The sequence below is a fragment of the Prosopis cineraria genome, unplaced genomic scaffold (assembly GCF_029017545.1).
Source record: "Prosopis cineraria cultivar Desert tree isolate PC_DT_omini unplaced genomic scaffold, ASM2901754v1 PC1, whole genome shotgun sequence".
Classification (NCBI taxonomy): domain Eukaryota; kingdom Viridiplantae; phylum Streptophyta; class Magnoliopsida; order Fabales; family Fabaceae; genus Prosopis; species Prosopis cineraria.
Genome location: NW_026555332.1, coordinates 46,492,032 through 46,507,892, shown reverse-complemented (window position 1 = coordinate 46,507,892; position 15,861 = coordinate 46,492,032). Strand labels below are relative to the sequence as shown.

The 15,861-nt window shown below is 31.2% G+C and overlaps 1 protein-coding gene across 1 annotated transcript; it reads left to right on the top strand.

Annotated features, from left to right (window-relative positions):
• Window positions 1-12,067: 12,067 nt before the first annotated feature.
• Window positions 12,068-14,291, top strand: LOC129290616 (beta-1,4-xylosyltransferase IRX9-like). Its single transcript, XM_054927444.1, has 3 exons — window positions 12,068-12,934; window positions 13,035-13,266; window positions 13,968-14,291. The coding sequence occupies exons 1-3, from the start codon at window positions 12,273-12,275 to the stop codon at window positions 14,118-14,120; spliced, it is 1,047 nt and encodes a 348-aa protein (XP_054783419.1). The 5' UTR covers window positions 12,068-12,272; the 3' UTR covers window positions 14,121-14,291.
• Window positions 14,292-15,861: the final 1,570 nt, after the last annotated feature.

The following is a 15,861-nucleotide window of genomic DNA, read 5'->3' as shown; positions in this document are numbered from 1 at the left end:
AAATTTTGCTTATTATCAAAAATTCCCAAAAGATCTATTAAGCAGCTGGCTTTTGCAACACCTTTCTTTCCTCTCAAACAGCTGGCTCAAAGTTGCGGAAAGGAACTATTTTGTGTATTATTGTCATTGCAATTGCAAAATCAACTTCACAAGGCCCCCCTTTCTTTTTTGTTTTTTTTAATTTAAAACTTATTTAGGTAAGTGTTTTAAATTTAATTATTTTTAAAACCATTCTTATTTTATTAAAAAGATAACAAATAAAAATATTTTAAAGTTATTTTATTTTATTTTTCTTGTTTATAAAATATACTACATCTGATTATTGAAAATTTTAGTTAGCTTTAACAATTACTATTATAAGTCATTGACATATTTCATTATTTGCATACATTTAATAATGATTTTCTTATATTATTGCATCGTTGGGAACTCAATTCTTGTATATTTAGACATTTTTATGCCTTTAGAATTACTTAGGGTTCATTCATAGTCTAGAAATATTTTGATCATTTGGATAATTTTTGGACAATTTTGGGACATTAGCTTAGTTTGTGTCTTTTGTCTTTCTAAAATCAATGAAATAAGTTTGACATTCAAATTTATTATAAGTTGCAAAGTGACATCACAAAACATAAGTCATGAGATGTTCCAAGATAAAAATATTAATACTAGGTTTCATGTTTTATAATCTAAGACTTTGAAAATGGTATTGTATCTTGCAATGGACTTTAAATTTTGATTTGAAATTTTGTACACATGTTCTGATCATTCTTGTGTGTACAATTGCAAATGCAAATGAAGATTTAGATAAAGATTAAATGATCAAAAGATTAGATTACAAGATAAAATACAAAGCTAGAAGATCTTAGAGTGGCACGTAAGCAAGAGTTGATTCAAGAAGCTTCTTATGACTAAGCATGGAGGATTTCAACCAAAAAGGCCTTAACCACCCTTTGATCATTTTTTTTTAAAGTGTTTAGTGCAACATCCTAAAAATTTAAACGTGATTAATTAAACTTGATGACGGTAATTAAGTTTATTGATGTGGTTTGTGGTTTATGATCAAAGGAGTTTAATAAGTGTGTTTGATTATAATTTTAGCCATAAATTTGCGTCCAAAGTGAAATCAAGCCATTTAGGCATTAAAAGGTAAGAAAGGCTAAGGAAGGAGCCTCTGTGCCACATGCCACAATGTGTAGCTTATATCGTGGCGTATAAAGGCAAGCAACGAAAGACTGACTTTTCTATGCCATGTGTTGTGGTGAGTGATGATCTTTAGTAAAAATACGTGTTCAAAATCAAAAATCAAAAGAGGGAGTATTAGAAAACAAAGAGAGATTAAAAACCTCTACTAGGGCTTACTTCATTGAAGGTTTTGAAGCAATTGTAAGCTATCCTACTCTTAAGGTAAGATTAATGTGCTTTCTTCTCCCCTTTCCTTCTAATTTCATGAAGGTTAATATTAAGGTTTGAGTTGAGAGAGTGATTTTCAATTTATATAAGCTATAGGTCTAGACCTATAGGCTAAAATAGATATAATAGGAGTTTTTTTATAGTATTTAAAACCCCACATTAATGATTTTGTGAGTTGTTGGTTATTGAGAGTTATTAATGGCTGAAAATTAGCAATTATAAGGGTTGTTGGAAGTATTTTATTGCTATTAATGATGGTTTAATGGCTTATTAATGACAATGTAGATTATTGAAAACTAATAAATCTATTAGATATGTTTGAGAGTAGATTTTTAATTTTAGTTAAGAAAGAATGTGGAGTTAGGATGTTGGAAATTGCCCAAAAATATGGCAATAATGAATATTCTTGTGATTTTATTGTAGACTATCAATTTTGGCACCATTCAAGCTATTCGACAAGCTTTGGAAGTTGCGTTTTCAAGGGTAAACCTTTGATCTCTCAAAGGTTTGAGATAATTGGGGGAAAATTCAGTTTGTATAGTTATTTATTAATTAGTTATTATTGAATTTAATAATTTAGAACTTGTTTGGTGTTTGAAAACCATTGATGCAAATGTTAGCGATGTGATGAATTATGTATGTGCAATTATCTTAGATTATGGAGAACCATATGCATGTTATATATATGTAATTAGTAATGATGAATTTTCTCTAATTTTTCTTCATTTTCCTATACTTTCTTGGCCACATTCCTTCATCTAAAGCAAGTATTGAAACCATGAAAGTTATCTCAAGGAGAATTCAAGCTTGGATTCAAGGAAATTCATTATGAGAGGCTAGGTTCTCAAAGCTTTCCAAAGAAGATGAAACCACATCTTAAGTTCTCCTAAACCTTTTCTCTTGCTTTCATTACTTTCAATTCTTCTCTCCTCCTTCTTTAATTATGTAATTCATGCTCTTGATGATTGATTCTAGGTCTTAGATTAATCATTATGGTTGAAATTAATGTTGATGTGTATTTAATTCTTAAACTAGGTATGCACTCTAAGTACTTGTGTTTATGCCTCAAAATTTTGATAAACGAATATATATTTTCATTTCAATCTCTTACTGTTTGGATGTGAATTAGCTATTGTTTAAGTCTTAAATTATAATTAATATCATAATCTTGATTGGTTTAAGGTATTAAACATAATCAAGATAAGAGCTTAGATTAGTTTCAAGGATTGAATCACAAATTGGTATATCTATTTAGGTGGTTTGCTGTAACATCCTTGATTTTAAACCAATGTAATTAAGCCTGATTAGATTAATCAAGTGTAATGGTGAGGTATGTAGCTAGAGAGGCCTAACAGGCATGTTTGGTTTTAATTCTAGCCTTAGGAGCGGGTCCAAAAGAAGTCGGGTTACTCGGGAATGAGAAGAGGAAGAAATCTGAAAGGCAAGGTTCTGTGTCATGCACCACGGCTTGTGGATCAAGCCGTCACAGCACATGCATGCTAGCACACCTGGGAAGCCTTCTTTGTGCCATATACCGTGGCATATTAGTCACTTTTCTATTGAAATATAGTCGCGAATGAAGCAGAAGAAGAGAGAAAAATAAAGAAATATGAAGGAGAAATGAAAATGCTCTGCTAGGACTTGAGGAATCTAAGTATTGGGAGTGTTTTAGAGCTCATCAACACTAAAGGTAAGCTTCCTACACCTAAATCATCCTTCCTTCTTCCATTTTCTTAGTATTAGAAGTTAAAGTTTGGTTGATAATGATGATTTTTAGTCTATATAGGCTATGAGTCTGAACCATTGACTTAAATAAAATTAATGGGAGTAGATTGAGCTAATAAAACTTGGTATTTATAGAGTTATGATAATTGGTGGTTGGGAAGCAATAAATATCTGAAAATTCCCATAAATGTGTTAGTTGGGATAATGTGGCATCATTAATGGCCATTAAAAAATCTCAATGGTGTTAATAAGGGTTAAATGAAGTTAAGAAACTTTATAGGTATTATTACACAAGTAGAAAATGAATATTGAGCATGAAAAAGTATTGAGTTCCTAGCGAAAATTAGTTCAAAGGTAAACATTGATGAATTTCATTGTGATTGATTGTAGAGTAATCATTTTGACACCATTCAAGTTTCTTGAAAGCTTTGGGAGTAAGTAATTAAGGGGTAAAATCTTTGACCTTTTAAAGGTTTAAAGTAATTGGGGGGATTTTATTTTATACTTTTATGTGTTAATTAGTTTACTGATTAATAATTGATCATTTAAATGTGTAAAATGAAATAAAATGTAAGCGTGCCATGAACTATGTGGGAATCTACTAGGTTAATTTTTGTGAGTTTGATAATTTGTTCTATATAGAGTTTAATGACTTGTTTTGTATGGAGTTCAATGACTTATTTTATTTGGAGTTCAATGATGTGAATTGTGAGGTGGTACAACGATCATGAATTAGAGAAGTTTAATGATTTATGTATTATAGAGTTTGATGATATGGTTAAATGTGAGTACAGTGAATGATTGAGTATGTTTGAGTAATGAATACCTGCATGTGATGAACTATTACATATCTATGCATTACATAATCATGAGAGGCAGGAGTTCACCTGGGTAAAAGAGAACAAATTTAAATCCACATGGTACAGCTCCCATCTAAGTTGATGGCTTGCCCAAATCATTTATATTCATATTGTCCCACTGTTTCAACAAGGGACTTGATTCTAACTAGCTATCCACTGGTTCAATAAGGAAGCTAGTATAGAGAGTATGACACCCCATAATGTTAAAAAATGGAGAAAATTGTGTTTCACAATTAAGTTAGGAAAACCTTAGTCGGATAACCTCTCATAAGTGTTTAGGCTAAGGAAGTCTCAAATTATAGACTATCTTAGTGTATTATAGCCCATAGTTTCATGTCAGAGAGATAAAGAGGATATAAAGGAGGTGTGATCATGCATATAGTGAGAAAGGACACATGGTTGCTATATTGTGACCTTAATGAAATAATATATATGAAAGCTTTGTTCTTATAGAATGGCACTTATTTGATTAATTATCTTATAAATTGTATCGTCATGAAATGAGAATGAGGTTGTAAACTCTTAAAACACGATTCATGAATTGATATTGATCATTATATCATGTATGTGTATTGAAGAGAACCATATAGTTGAGATATACTCTTGAACATGTTCATGTTCCAAAATTGTTTTATAACTTGCTACTTGTATTTAAACTAATTGATGTGCATTAGTATAAGTTAGTTGGACCTTGATTACTGAGTGATTGTACTCACCCTTTTATTTTCAATATTATAGGAAATAGCTCAAGAAGATCGAATAGAAGAAACAGCCAGAGGCAGAGGAATGTGATCCTACTAGTAGGCCACTATATTTTTGAGCAATTATGTGTATATGATTATTAAAATTGTCAATTAAGAATTATCCATTTTGTGTCTTACTTGCATTATGTGTTTTGTAAGTTGTAAGTGTATTTTGGGCCCTAAGGAGTGTGTTTGTGAAATGTGAAATCATTACAGGGCTAAAATACTAGTGCAAGTAAGAATCAAGTATGACATGTGAATATTATGGACTATTTGATGAAATGGGTAATTTTTAACTCCCCCTTCTATTTTTTAGCATTAAAGGGTTAAGTGCTGCAAATTTGATTTGTAAGTGTTTTGTATGACGTGATATATTACACAAGATAATTTTAGTGTATTGAATGTGGTCTAAGTGATGTCAATAGCTCTTAGCTTTTAGTGAATTAGTTGGACACTTAATTTTGTGAAAAAGGTTGAAAAAGTGTAAGTTTTGAAAAGAGTGTCTAAATTTTGAATGTGTAATAATTTGGTTATGAAACCAATGCCATTAGTTAGAGCTCGAAAAGAGCTTTTCGTAAACATCTAATTTGCATCAATCAAACATCGAATAGAGATTTGGGGCTCAATAAAAGTTGCTCCGGAAGCTATCAATTTGATAGCAGAAATATATTGTCATGGAATGTATAATACGTCGTGGCATATGGTGCCACAAGCCACGATGCATGCCACAAAGGCGAATGAGCTGTGGCACACGCCTCAAATTTTGTAGAATTACTTTGTTTTCTAACTATTTAGCAAATGCACTAATTCTTAAACGATTACATGCTTTTACATAATTGTAACATTTGATTTGTCTATTTTAAAGTCGTTGGAAATAGTTTTAGTTTTAAAAACTTAAGGTCCTAACTTTTTCACATATTTGCAAACTTGGTATTATGTCATTTACCTTAAACCTATCTCTTTATCTATAGATATTTGGAGTTATTCATAGATTATAGAAGGAGGATATTACATTTGGAAATTGGATTCTAAATGGTTATTATTCGAATCACTATTACCTTATCTTAATGGTCATTAAGACACCTTTACACACTAATTAAAAAAGGTAATTGAATCTAAAACAAGTTAAGAAAGAACAAGGATGGAAGTGGTGGATTTTAATATTGGGAAGCTACTTTTATACTTGGTTGATTCCTACACATTTTCTTCACATTAAAATCAAATATAAATATTTAATTTCTTTCTTAAACTCTCAACTTCACCTCTTAACTTTTAACTTGTCATGATCATTGACTTAATTTGGTTGTAAATTGCTTGCTCCTTAAGGATAGAATGATCTAAAGTGATCTCACTATTACACTTTAGTTTCTTTAAGAAGTTTGACATAACTAAAAGCTTTTCAGTCATCATCATTAGTCACTAATAAAAGCCATTATCAACTAATTTTTAAACTTTAAAATTGTTTTTAAATTAACATAACTAAACAAATTTTCATTTTGTTTTGTTTTTAAAAATTAGTTCACAAAATAGTTTTTAAAAGTAAAAAGTGAATAAAACCAAATAAGCTCTAAGATTTCAAATGGCTCTTGGATTCTTTCACCTAAAGAAATTGTGTGTAAAGCTATAAATTATTCTTCAAAGGTTTGCACTTATAATCAAGATTTGGATTTTGTCAAAATGGAAGAAACTCTTCATTACATCAATTTGCCAACTTTATCAAATTTGTAGACATCTTTTTTGCCCAAGCGTATCAATGATCTGGAAATTAATAGAGCACTTTTGTCAAATAAAAAACAAATTCCTAATAGGTATCATACTAAATTCTTCCAAAATTATTCGCATTTGTTGGGAAGTGATATCAAGGCAATGATAAGCAAATGTTTCAAAAAGATAAATTCTCAAGGAGCTCAATCGAACTTTTCTTACTTTGATTCCTAAATGTGATTATACTGATACTTTTAAGGATTTTTGTCCAATAAGCCTTTGTAATGTCCTTTATAAGCTTTTTGCCAAAATCCTTTGTAATAGACTTAAATCTATTTTGGATGATTTTATCACTCCCAATCAAAATTCTTTTCTCAAAGATCGTTTGATATTTAATGATATCATCCTTTCTTCTGAATGCATGTCTAAAATTCATAAAGTCCAAGATTTCTAAAGTGGGTTAATATGCTTTCAAACTTGCCATTTATAATATAAGCTAAATTACTCTATAGAATTAACAATAATTCTATACACTGCCATAATAATTAAGGTTTAACCACCCTAAACACCTTATCAATGTAGGAAGAAGTTAACTATAGTTCAAGAAAACTAATCATAGTAAAGAAGAAACTCAGGTTAAAAGGTCTACAGTGCTTAAAAGACTTGCACTTATTATTTAAAAATTTCACTTTTTTAAAAAGAACCAACTAAGTACTTGAAGTCTAGCCAAACATATATCAAAGTGCATGAACTCATGGAAACATAAATTATCATTTAATAAATAAGAATTCTTGAAAGTAACATTTAAAAAAAATCACTTTTTTGCCAACAACAATAAGGCAATTCTCCGCAACCAACCTCACAATTCACCCTCATGAGCCCCAACTATGCTATGCGCCTTAACGAAGGCACCCCCTACTGTAGCGCACTGCATATCATTGACAATACTTGTACTATTACAACACAACATCGAGAGTGAACTTTTAACTCACCCCTAAGCCTTTATCCAATATCCAATTGGGATGATCATGGTCTCCCTAAAAATCTTAAACAGTAAGCTATCTAATGGCACTAGTTTCACATCAAAATTTTATCTTAATAGAAAGTTGGATACCTAAAACTAAAACCACTCTTCTTTCACACTTAAACCATTCTAAGCACATGAAGTGCGAAAAGCCTCCATAATTGCCTAGATCAAGTCCCCAGAACTAGTTGTTGATAATATATTATCTCTTTCATATACTGCCAATTGAATACCCTAGGATGATAATATAATAGAATTTAATTTGTGTGAATAGACTAGCCTAAGCTCATTGATTATGAGGAAACACCCGATCAAAGATGTTTCACTTAATCTTAAACCACATATTCCCTTAATTATCAAATCCACTGGGGTATTGCAATGCCTAGTACCACACTTAGTCCAAGGTAATATAAAAAGGCAACGAGTTTGGGCACCTATGCTTACATCTACCTTGGGTGAGATTTAGGGAAACCTGACCAGTGAAAGAAAACCAAACACCAGGGCCACCTATAGCGCTGTTTATATAGTTCCATATGAAAAATATAATATACTCCTCCTGAGGCATCCTCCCTGCCCAAACTATGATCATGCCACCATGCACAATATACCATCATGTAAATCATATAATGCTGAATTAACAAGCATGTGTGTAACTGTGAAAGCAACTACAGTAAGCATACAATAGCAACCCACTAATTTATCACAAGATATACACAATTGCATCATAAAACCAGTCAACAATATAACATTTTCAACCTAATATATGATATTGGTAAATAAGAAAAAACCCCACCTATTTATACTTTTTTAAAAATAAATTATCAATCAAATTTATATTTAATTAAGTTGACCTTAAATCATTTGCAAAAATAGCCTAAATTAATATAACAAGCAATATCATAATTCAGATATTCCCCCCATTACCTCAAATTAAGAAATCAAAGGTTACCCCTTAAAGCTTGCTCCCCAAGCTAGGACTGAACTCAAAACCTATATGACAAAGATAATCTACAATGAACAACAACCGATATTACTAAATTTCAACTAAAATACCACTTCTTATTCCAAATTCAACTCTTTAACAACCTAAATTCCCTAAATACAAGTCTAAACATTGAACCAATGAATTTATTAACTTCATTTAACTCCCACAAGCTTAAATATTAATAATTATAACACTTGATGACTTAAATTTCTCCTTATAGCAACTAGGGTTTGTCTAAAACCTTAACCCCAACCTTCAAACTTCATAACATCCAAGAAAGTAGATTATGAGGGTTAAATAACCCTCATTTATCCCATTAGGACTAATGGGTTTGGACCCATTGCCTTAAGGTCCAAAATTATCACCTTAAAGAGAATGCAAAGCTAAAACACGTGAATGGAGCAGGGAAAGAGAGGGAAAATGAAAACCTTATGGTCGTAAAGCTTGAACCCTTTCAGAATGGTCTTAAAAGCTCCCTAACATACCACAATTCCCTTTCATCACTTACTCTTTATTCTCTTTCCTTTCTCCTTTGTTTTGTGAGCTGTAAATTTAAAATATTTGGCCATTCGTCATGGTAAGAGCCTCCATTCGTTGTAACAAATAGCAGAGATTGGCCCTCCTAATCTACCTTATCTTTTAGGCCCAGACAGCTTAATTTTCTCCCAGACTTGCCAAAAGCTATACCCATAAATATAAGATCTATTAGCCATCACTGACCATTATTACCCTAATTATTACTTAATCACCCTTGATTAATTAACTTAATCTTATAATTAAAATTTTAAATGTTACAACTCTCTCCTTTTAAGAATTTTGTCCTCAAAATTCAAATAAATAACAAAACATATCTCAATGGAACATGTGAGGCTACTACTGCTTCATCTTGAATTAAGATTATCCTAAGAGGTTATATAGCATATTAGAACAACTAATGATTTTGAGACGAGTAACAAAGTAGGATGGTGATAATTTATAGAAATAAAGATGCATGTGCCTTATGGTTTGGGAAAAAATTGAGAATCTTCAAACCAGTTAATATTCCTCAGGAAATAAAAGATAAATTCTTCTTAATTAGTTTTATTTCATACACAAAGTAGAAGTTGGAGATAATATGAACAAGTGCTTGCAAGTCACGCACTCTCAAATCCTAATCGGCTTTACTATCGCTTGTTTTTGAGTTTTATTGTCACATACCATAGTCCACATGTGTGTCTTTTAATGAGAAGTATCTAGACCTGACCTATGATCCATCAACATATTAAGCAGGCCCAACATGCTATATGACCTCTTAGAATTGGGCTCAAGTCATACCTCAAGAAATTTATCGGGTGATTGTTTATAAAAGATGGTTATAAGATTTGTCATCAACCAGTTATGTCTTATCTACCACCTTTTGTAGACTAATCTCTTATTCATTCATTGAAAATTCAGCTAATAATCAAGGTTTTTCCTTAAAGAATTGCTTGAAAACATCTTCCAATTTCACTTTTTAAAATTCTCATCATATTTCAATTAATGAAGTCAATCTAAATTATGAAAAGTTTAGATAATCTTTTTATATGATGTGGTTTTACTAAGACTTGTTGGTTTGGGAGTCTTTTAAATTTTAAAATTGATTCTCAACTACCTTAAAATTTACTCTAATGGCTAAAAGCCTAGTTAAATACTTTTCAAACTCATAAAAATAACCCCGATTGTGTCTAATATTTTATCTTTTTATATATTAGACACAATTTAGTTCTTTTGAAATCAAAAGTGTTTTGTGGTTAAATCTTTCACTCCTCAAAATGTGATCAACTAGGCAATATCAAGATCGGCTAGATTTTTTAAGGCCAATAATCTTGCATCATGCAAATCAAGATCACAAATTTAATTATAACTTCAAGTTCAAGCAATGGAAACACATACCTATCTGAAGAGATATTAACGAAGTTGACTTTTGAAGTTTAATTGTTTCAGAAAATCAGGATCTAAAATATCTATGCAAAGAAAAATTTCTTTAAATGGATCAGTCATTCAACTTTTAGAGACATTCATCGTGTCTTCATTAAACTTTCGTTTTCTTACGAGAACAAATTGGTTCTCAAATTAGCTATAGTGCTATTAGAAGACTTTGGTCTATATAAATTATCTTACATTAAGTTTATTGCTGGACTTTGTAAAACATATCGTGGCTTTATAGTCTTTGCAACATGACATAGGCATCTTACTAGGATAGTATAGTGTAGCAGCTTCTATTTTTCAATTTGAAGTTGTCGTTTTCATTTAAAAAAACAAGCTCTAAGGTTCTTGTTTCATTAATTCCATCACTTCTTATCATATATAGTATAATCACATGGAATGTCTTTTTGCTAAAAAAAAATAATGAAAAAATAACGTTTTCATCCTTACAGTTATTTGATTTATAGAATAATTTCTCTAGAACTTATAGTTTTTTTTTATATTTCCTATAGGCACATCTACAAAGTTTAACTGAAAAAATATCAAAAGAAAAAACTGTTTTCTTAGGAAAACACAATTGCTAGTCCCTATAATTTTATTAGATTTTATTTTTAATTTTTATAGTATTTTTTAATATTTTTAGTCCCTATAGTTTTAGAAAAATTAGGTGATATTTATTACATAGGTCTTTATAGTTTGAATGTGACTGAAAATTTTGGAAAAAATTATAGAGATTAAAAGAAAAATTCAATAAAACAATAAGGATTAATGATTATATTTTTCCCCCTTTACCTCAAAACTATTGTTCACATGGATCATGAGAAAAATCACGTCTTCATATAAACAGTACAAATTTATATTAATTTTAGGAAAAAAACTTTATGCTTAAAATACTTATTTTCAATTAAATCGAGACATGTATATCTATTATAGATTATTTATTTTATAATAAATTATTTTTATTAATATTATTGACATATTAAAAATTATATGTTTTAATTTAATTAAATAAAAATATATTCAATATATAAAGGTAAGTATATTAGCTTTGTCCTTAATTTTATATCATGTAGATGTAAATTTACTGGCCTTTCTCGGAAAAGAACACCCTCCACCACAAAAGCAATCATAAAAACGATGTTTCATTTGGGTTGAAGGAACTCTCAGCCCATGGTCAGCCCGGTTTACCGAACTCTTTTTGGGCCGATGTTTAGCCCAACTCAGTAGCTGACAACAAAAACGAGATCACCACAACCCACCAAGAAGGTTGAGTTCAGCACACAGTTGTATGAGTAAAAGGATCAAAAACCCACCAAGCATTTTACGTCCCAATGTCAGAATCTCACCCAGGACCGGCAATAATTATGATGGCCAAAATTTTCATTTGATTCATAACTACCCTCCACGATCAGATGCGTTTTTCTTCCCTCTCATAAAATTCATAATTATTCTGCTGTCAAGGCAATGCCAGATTTTATCGTAAAATTCCTTTAATTGGACAATGTCGGTCAACACCAAATTTTTTTTTTTTTTAAAAAAAGGCTAGACAACCACTAGTATTTTTAGTTACGTGGGAGGAGTACATATTATTGATGGATAGGAACCCTCCCAACCGCCATTTGGTACAGATAGCAACTCATGCACTCCCAAAACCCTTCTCATATTCCTTTCACTTCAAGTGACATCCAAATGAAGCAACACCTTACCAGTGAAAAACCCCTCCATGAAATTTGTACACTTTCAGTTTGGCAGCACCAACCACTGCCTGACTTCCTCCCTCCAGTCAACACAGACACTACAAGCTGCTCTTAAATCTTCTGCTTTATTTTACCCATTCCTTGAAGGTTTGTGTGCATCAGGTGGTGATCAGAAAAATGGCTTCTGTAGAAAGATCAAAGAAGAAATCCCAGATATGGAAGAAAGGCATGATTCATTTTTCTGTGTGTTTCGCAATGGGTTTTTTCACAGGCTTGGCTCCTACAGGCAAGTCTTCAACGTTCTCTTCCCCATCACTTGCTACCTCCAATAGAGAATTCGCTCCACAGCCTATGCCAGTGGGCCACCAGACAGTAATTAATGCCAATACAAGTTCGATCGCTCCAGAGAAGGAAGGCCAGCCAATGATGTCCAGGTTCCCCAAACACAAAAAGAATCCGCGAGAAAAACCAGAACCCGAGTTGAGACCTCGTAAACCGGTGATTATTGTGACCCCGACGAGCAATAAACTTCGGTTTCAGGGGGTGTATCTGGGTAAGTTGGCCAACACTATAAAGCTGGTTCCTCCGCCATTGTTGTGGATTGTGGTGGAACCACAAACGGAGTCCACAGAACTGCCGGAGATACTGAGGACGACTGGCATCATGTACAGACATTTGGTTTCTAAGGAAAACTTCACTGACTTGGAAGCTGAACTCAATCACCAGAGGAATCTCGCTCTCAAGCACATTGAGCATCACAGGCTGAGTGGGATCGTCCACTTTGCTGGGCTTTCCAATGTTTATGACCTGGAATTCTTCCACCAACTCAGAGATATTGAGTATGAAATATTTTACTCTTATTTTTTATTCTGCGTTTTAAACTTCATGGCCAAGTTATTTGATTTGTATGGATGTATTGTTTTGGGAACTGATGAGCAGGGTGTTTGGGACATGGCCAATGGCAATGCTAAGAGCAAATAGGAAGAAAGTGAAGATGGAAGGACCTGTGTGCAATTCTTCACAAGTAATAGGATGGCATCTGAGGAAAAGGAACAATGAAACGGACATGTTGAGTTCTCAAATTCGTATTTCGAGTTTAGCCTTCAATAGTTCGATCCTCTGGGATCCTGAGAGATGGGGTCGCGATTCGCCTGTTCAAGACACCTCTCAGGTACATGTTTTATTTTTAGGCTGCTATTTATCTTTTAGATAGTGGGAAATAAACCTTTAGGAATTATGGAAAAGAAATTTTTATTGCTGGGTTAAGTAATAAATTTATCCTTAAACTATAAATAATTTAGAAAAGGACCTTATAAGAATCTAATAATTTTTCTATACTTTTCTTGATCATATTTTTATAATTCTTAAAGTCTTTTTTTTATACAATTAAAGTAAACATTTGTTAACAATACCAATAATATTACATATTTTTAAAAATATTGAATAAGAACATATTATATAAAAATGCGTTTAAAATTCATATGCATCGAGATCTATAATTTAAATATATTTTTTTTTAAATTTGACTTTCATTGTTTGATGAACACAATCATTTAGCTGCTGCTTCCAGTTTCGTGTGACTGCTTCGTTTGACGAGTCACCCTCGTGTTTGGGTGAGATTTAGCTATTCTCCAACAACTTTATAAGACGAAACGTAAATTTCATTGAAAAAAGAGAGAAAGAAAAGGTGAGATATCAGATTCGTAATGACACGATAGTTGATTTGTTCAACTAATCTGAACAGTACAATATGATTTTGTGCTGACGGCATTAATTTGACGAAAATCTAGATTTAAGTTATTGGTTTTGTTTTTTTAATTATGTTGGGACCTTCATTTTCTCACTACTTGGCTTCTTTTCTAATTTTCATAGAATTCAATAAAGTTCGTGAAGCAAGTAATTCTGGAAGACGAGTCCAAGTTGAAGGGAATTCCAGCAGACGATTGCTCCAAGATTTTGCTCTGGCGTTTTAATTTCCATACCCAACCCACTCTAAAACGTCAAGTTTTGAGAATTTCATTATAAACGAAGGCGGAAGACTAATATAACAATAGAGTAAATATAAAGACGAATACAAAATTGGGTCGGTCCACAAGTTTATTTCTCTGCTATGAGCAATTTATTCAATTTTTTTTTCCAATTTTACTTTTCGTTCGATATTTTATTGATAATTTGATATACTGGTATTGATTATCCTATCCATATCCATCTTGGGTTAGCATAGCAAGCGAGCTCGTCTAATACAGAAAAGTAAAAGCTTTTAACTGTAATCATATATGATTTGTTTTTTTGGGTGATAAAGATCAAAGGATAGAAAGTAATTTCAATTATAAATTATAAAATTAGGAGCGTTTGATATTTTAAATTTATTTTTATATAATATTTTTTCTCAACTTCTAAAAATAATATAATGTTACTTTTAATGTTAACAAAAGATAAATTTTGGTATTAGTCAATGAGAAAAATAAAAAAAGCACTTAAAATTATAGAAAATGATTAATATTTTTTTTTGTAATTTTTGAATAAAAAATTACGAAAAATGATGAAGAAAAGAACTCCCCAATTTTCTGTAATTTTGTTGTCACTATTTGTATTTTTTGGTCCTTTGTTGGATAATTTTCTTATTTTTATCATTTTTTAATTAACTAATAATGAAAGTTAGCCTTTATTAACTATAAAATTTATATTGTATCATTTTTTAAAAAGTAAACAAAAAAAAACTGTATTAAAAACAAATTTAAGATTCAAAATGTTTTTGAACCTAATTTAGGGATCAAATTGCCCAATAAGGCCATATTTTCTGGGTTGCGCAAAAGAAACTGACACATGCAAATCAAGATTGGGCTTCCCTGTTCAAGGAGGCTAGTGCGAGTCCAGACTCCAGATAGATCAATGCAATGTCTGATGGCTCTTCATCTGTGGCCGAAAAAACACAGTAATGTCTGATACACTTCGTATGGTGCTTTGAACTACGTGAGAAGTTCTATTCATATATATAAGAATTACAAGAGACGTTAGTCGCGAATCATGTAAAGTCGTTAATCACTAATACGATTATGAATTACATAGATTGTGATGATCAACTACAAAACGAGGACTTTGTTATTATTTTTCTCCCCCGGGTGGGGTGAAACTTCTTGAAAATAGTACTCTCTGATATTTTTCTTTAAGAAACATACATACTTGATACTCCGATACACTACCAAATTCCCATGCCTTTTTTATGGGGAGGAACAACTGCCCCTTTTTTTGTATAATGTTGTTTCGTGCCTTGTGAATGGTAACACAGTAGTTTAAATCAATCCTTTTTGGTTCTTGGGTGGGCAGGTCAATCTCATCCAATTATGAATCGTCGCTCTTCATTGTCTCAGTTTATTTGCTATAACAAACCGCATTATTATTATACTCCTTTAATTTTAAATTATAAGATATTCTAGATAAAATTTTATACACCAATAAATCTTAATAAATATATTTAATAATTTTATATTTTTAAAATAAAAATATAAACTTCTCAAAATATCCATCCTGTAATATATTGAAAAGAAAATGATAAAAATTAATTATAGAGAGAAGAGATAATATTAAAATTAATATATTTAATAAAAATTTAATTTATTTAAAGTGTTCTATAATTTAAGATAAATTTTTTTTAAAAAAATACTTCACAATTTAAGATAGAGGGAGTATTAATTAGTAGGACAATTGAGTCCCACCTCAGTACTTTTCGGGAACGCTATTTAATATTTATTGAGTTCGTGTGTTT

Excerpts from the sequence above, each read along its gene's own strand:
- LOC129290616 (XM_054927444.1), top strand. The coding sequence starts at position 12,273 with ATGGCTTCTGTAGAAAGATCAAAGAAGAAATCCCAGATATGGAAGAAA. Across the intron at positions 12,935-13,034 it reads CACCAACTCAGAGATATTGA|GGTGTTTGGGACATGGCCAA; the intron begins GTATGAAATATT and ends ACTGATGAGCAG. Across the intron at positions 13,267-13,967 it reads CTGTTCAAGACACCTCTCAG|AATTCAATAAAGTTCGTGAA; the intron begins GTACATGTTTTA and ends TAATTTTCATAG.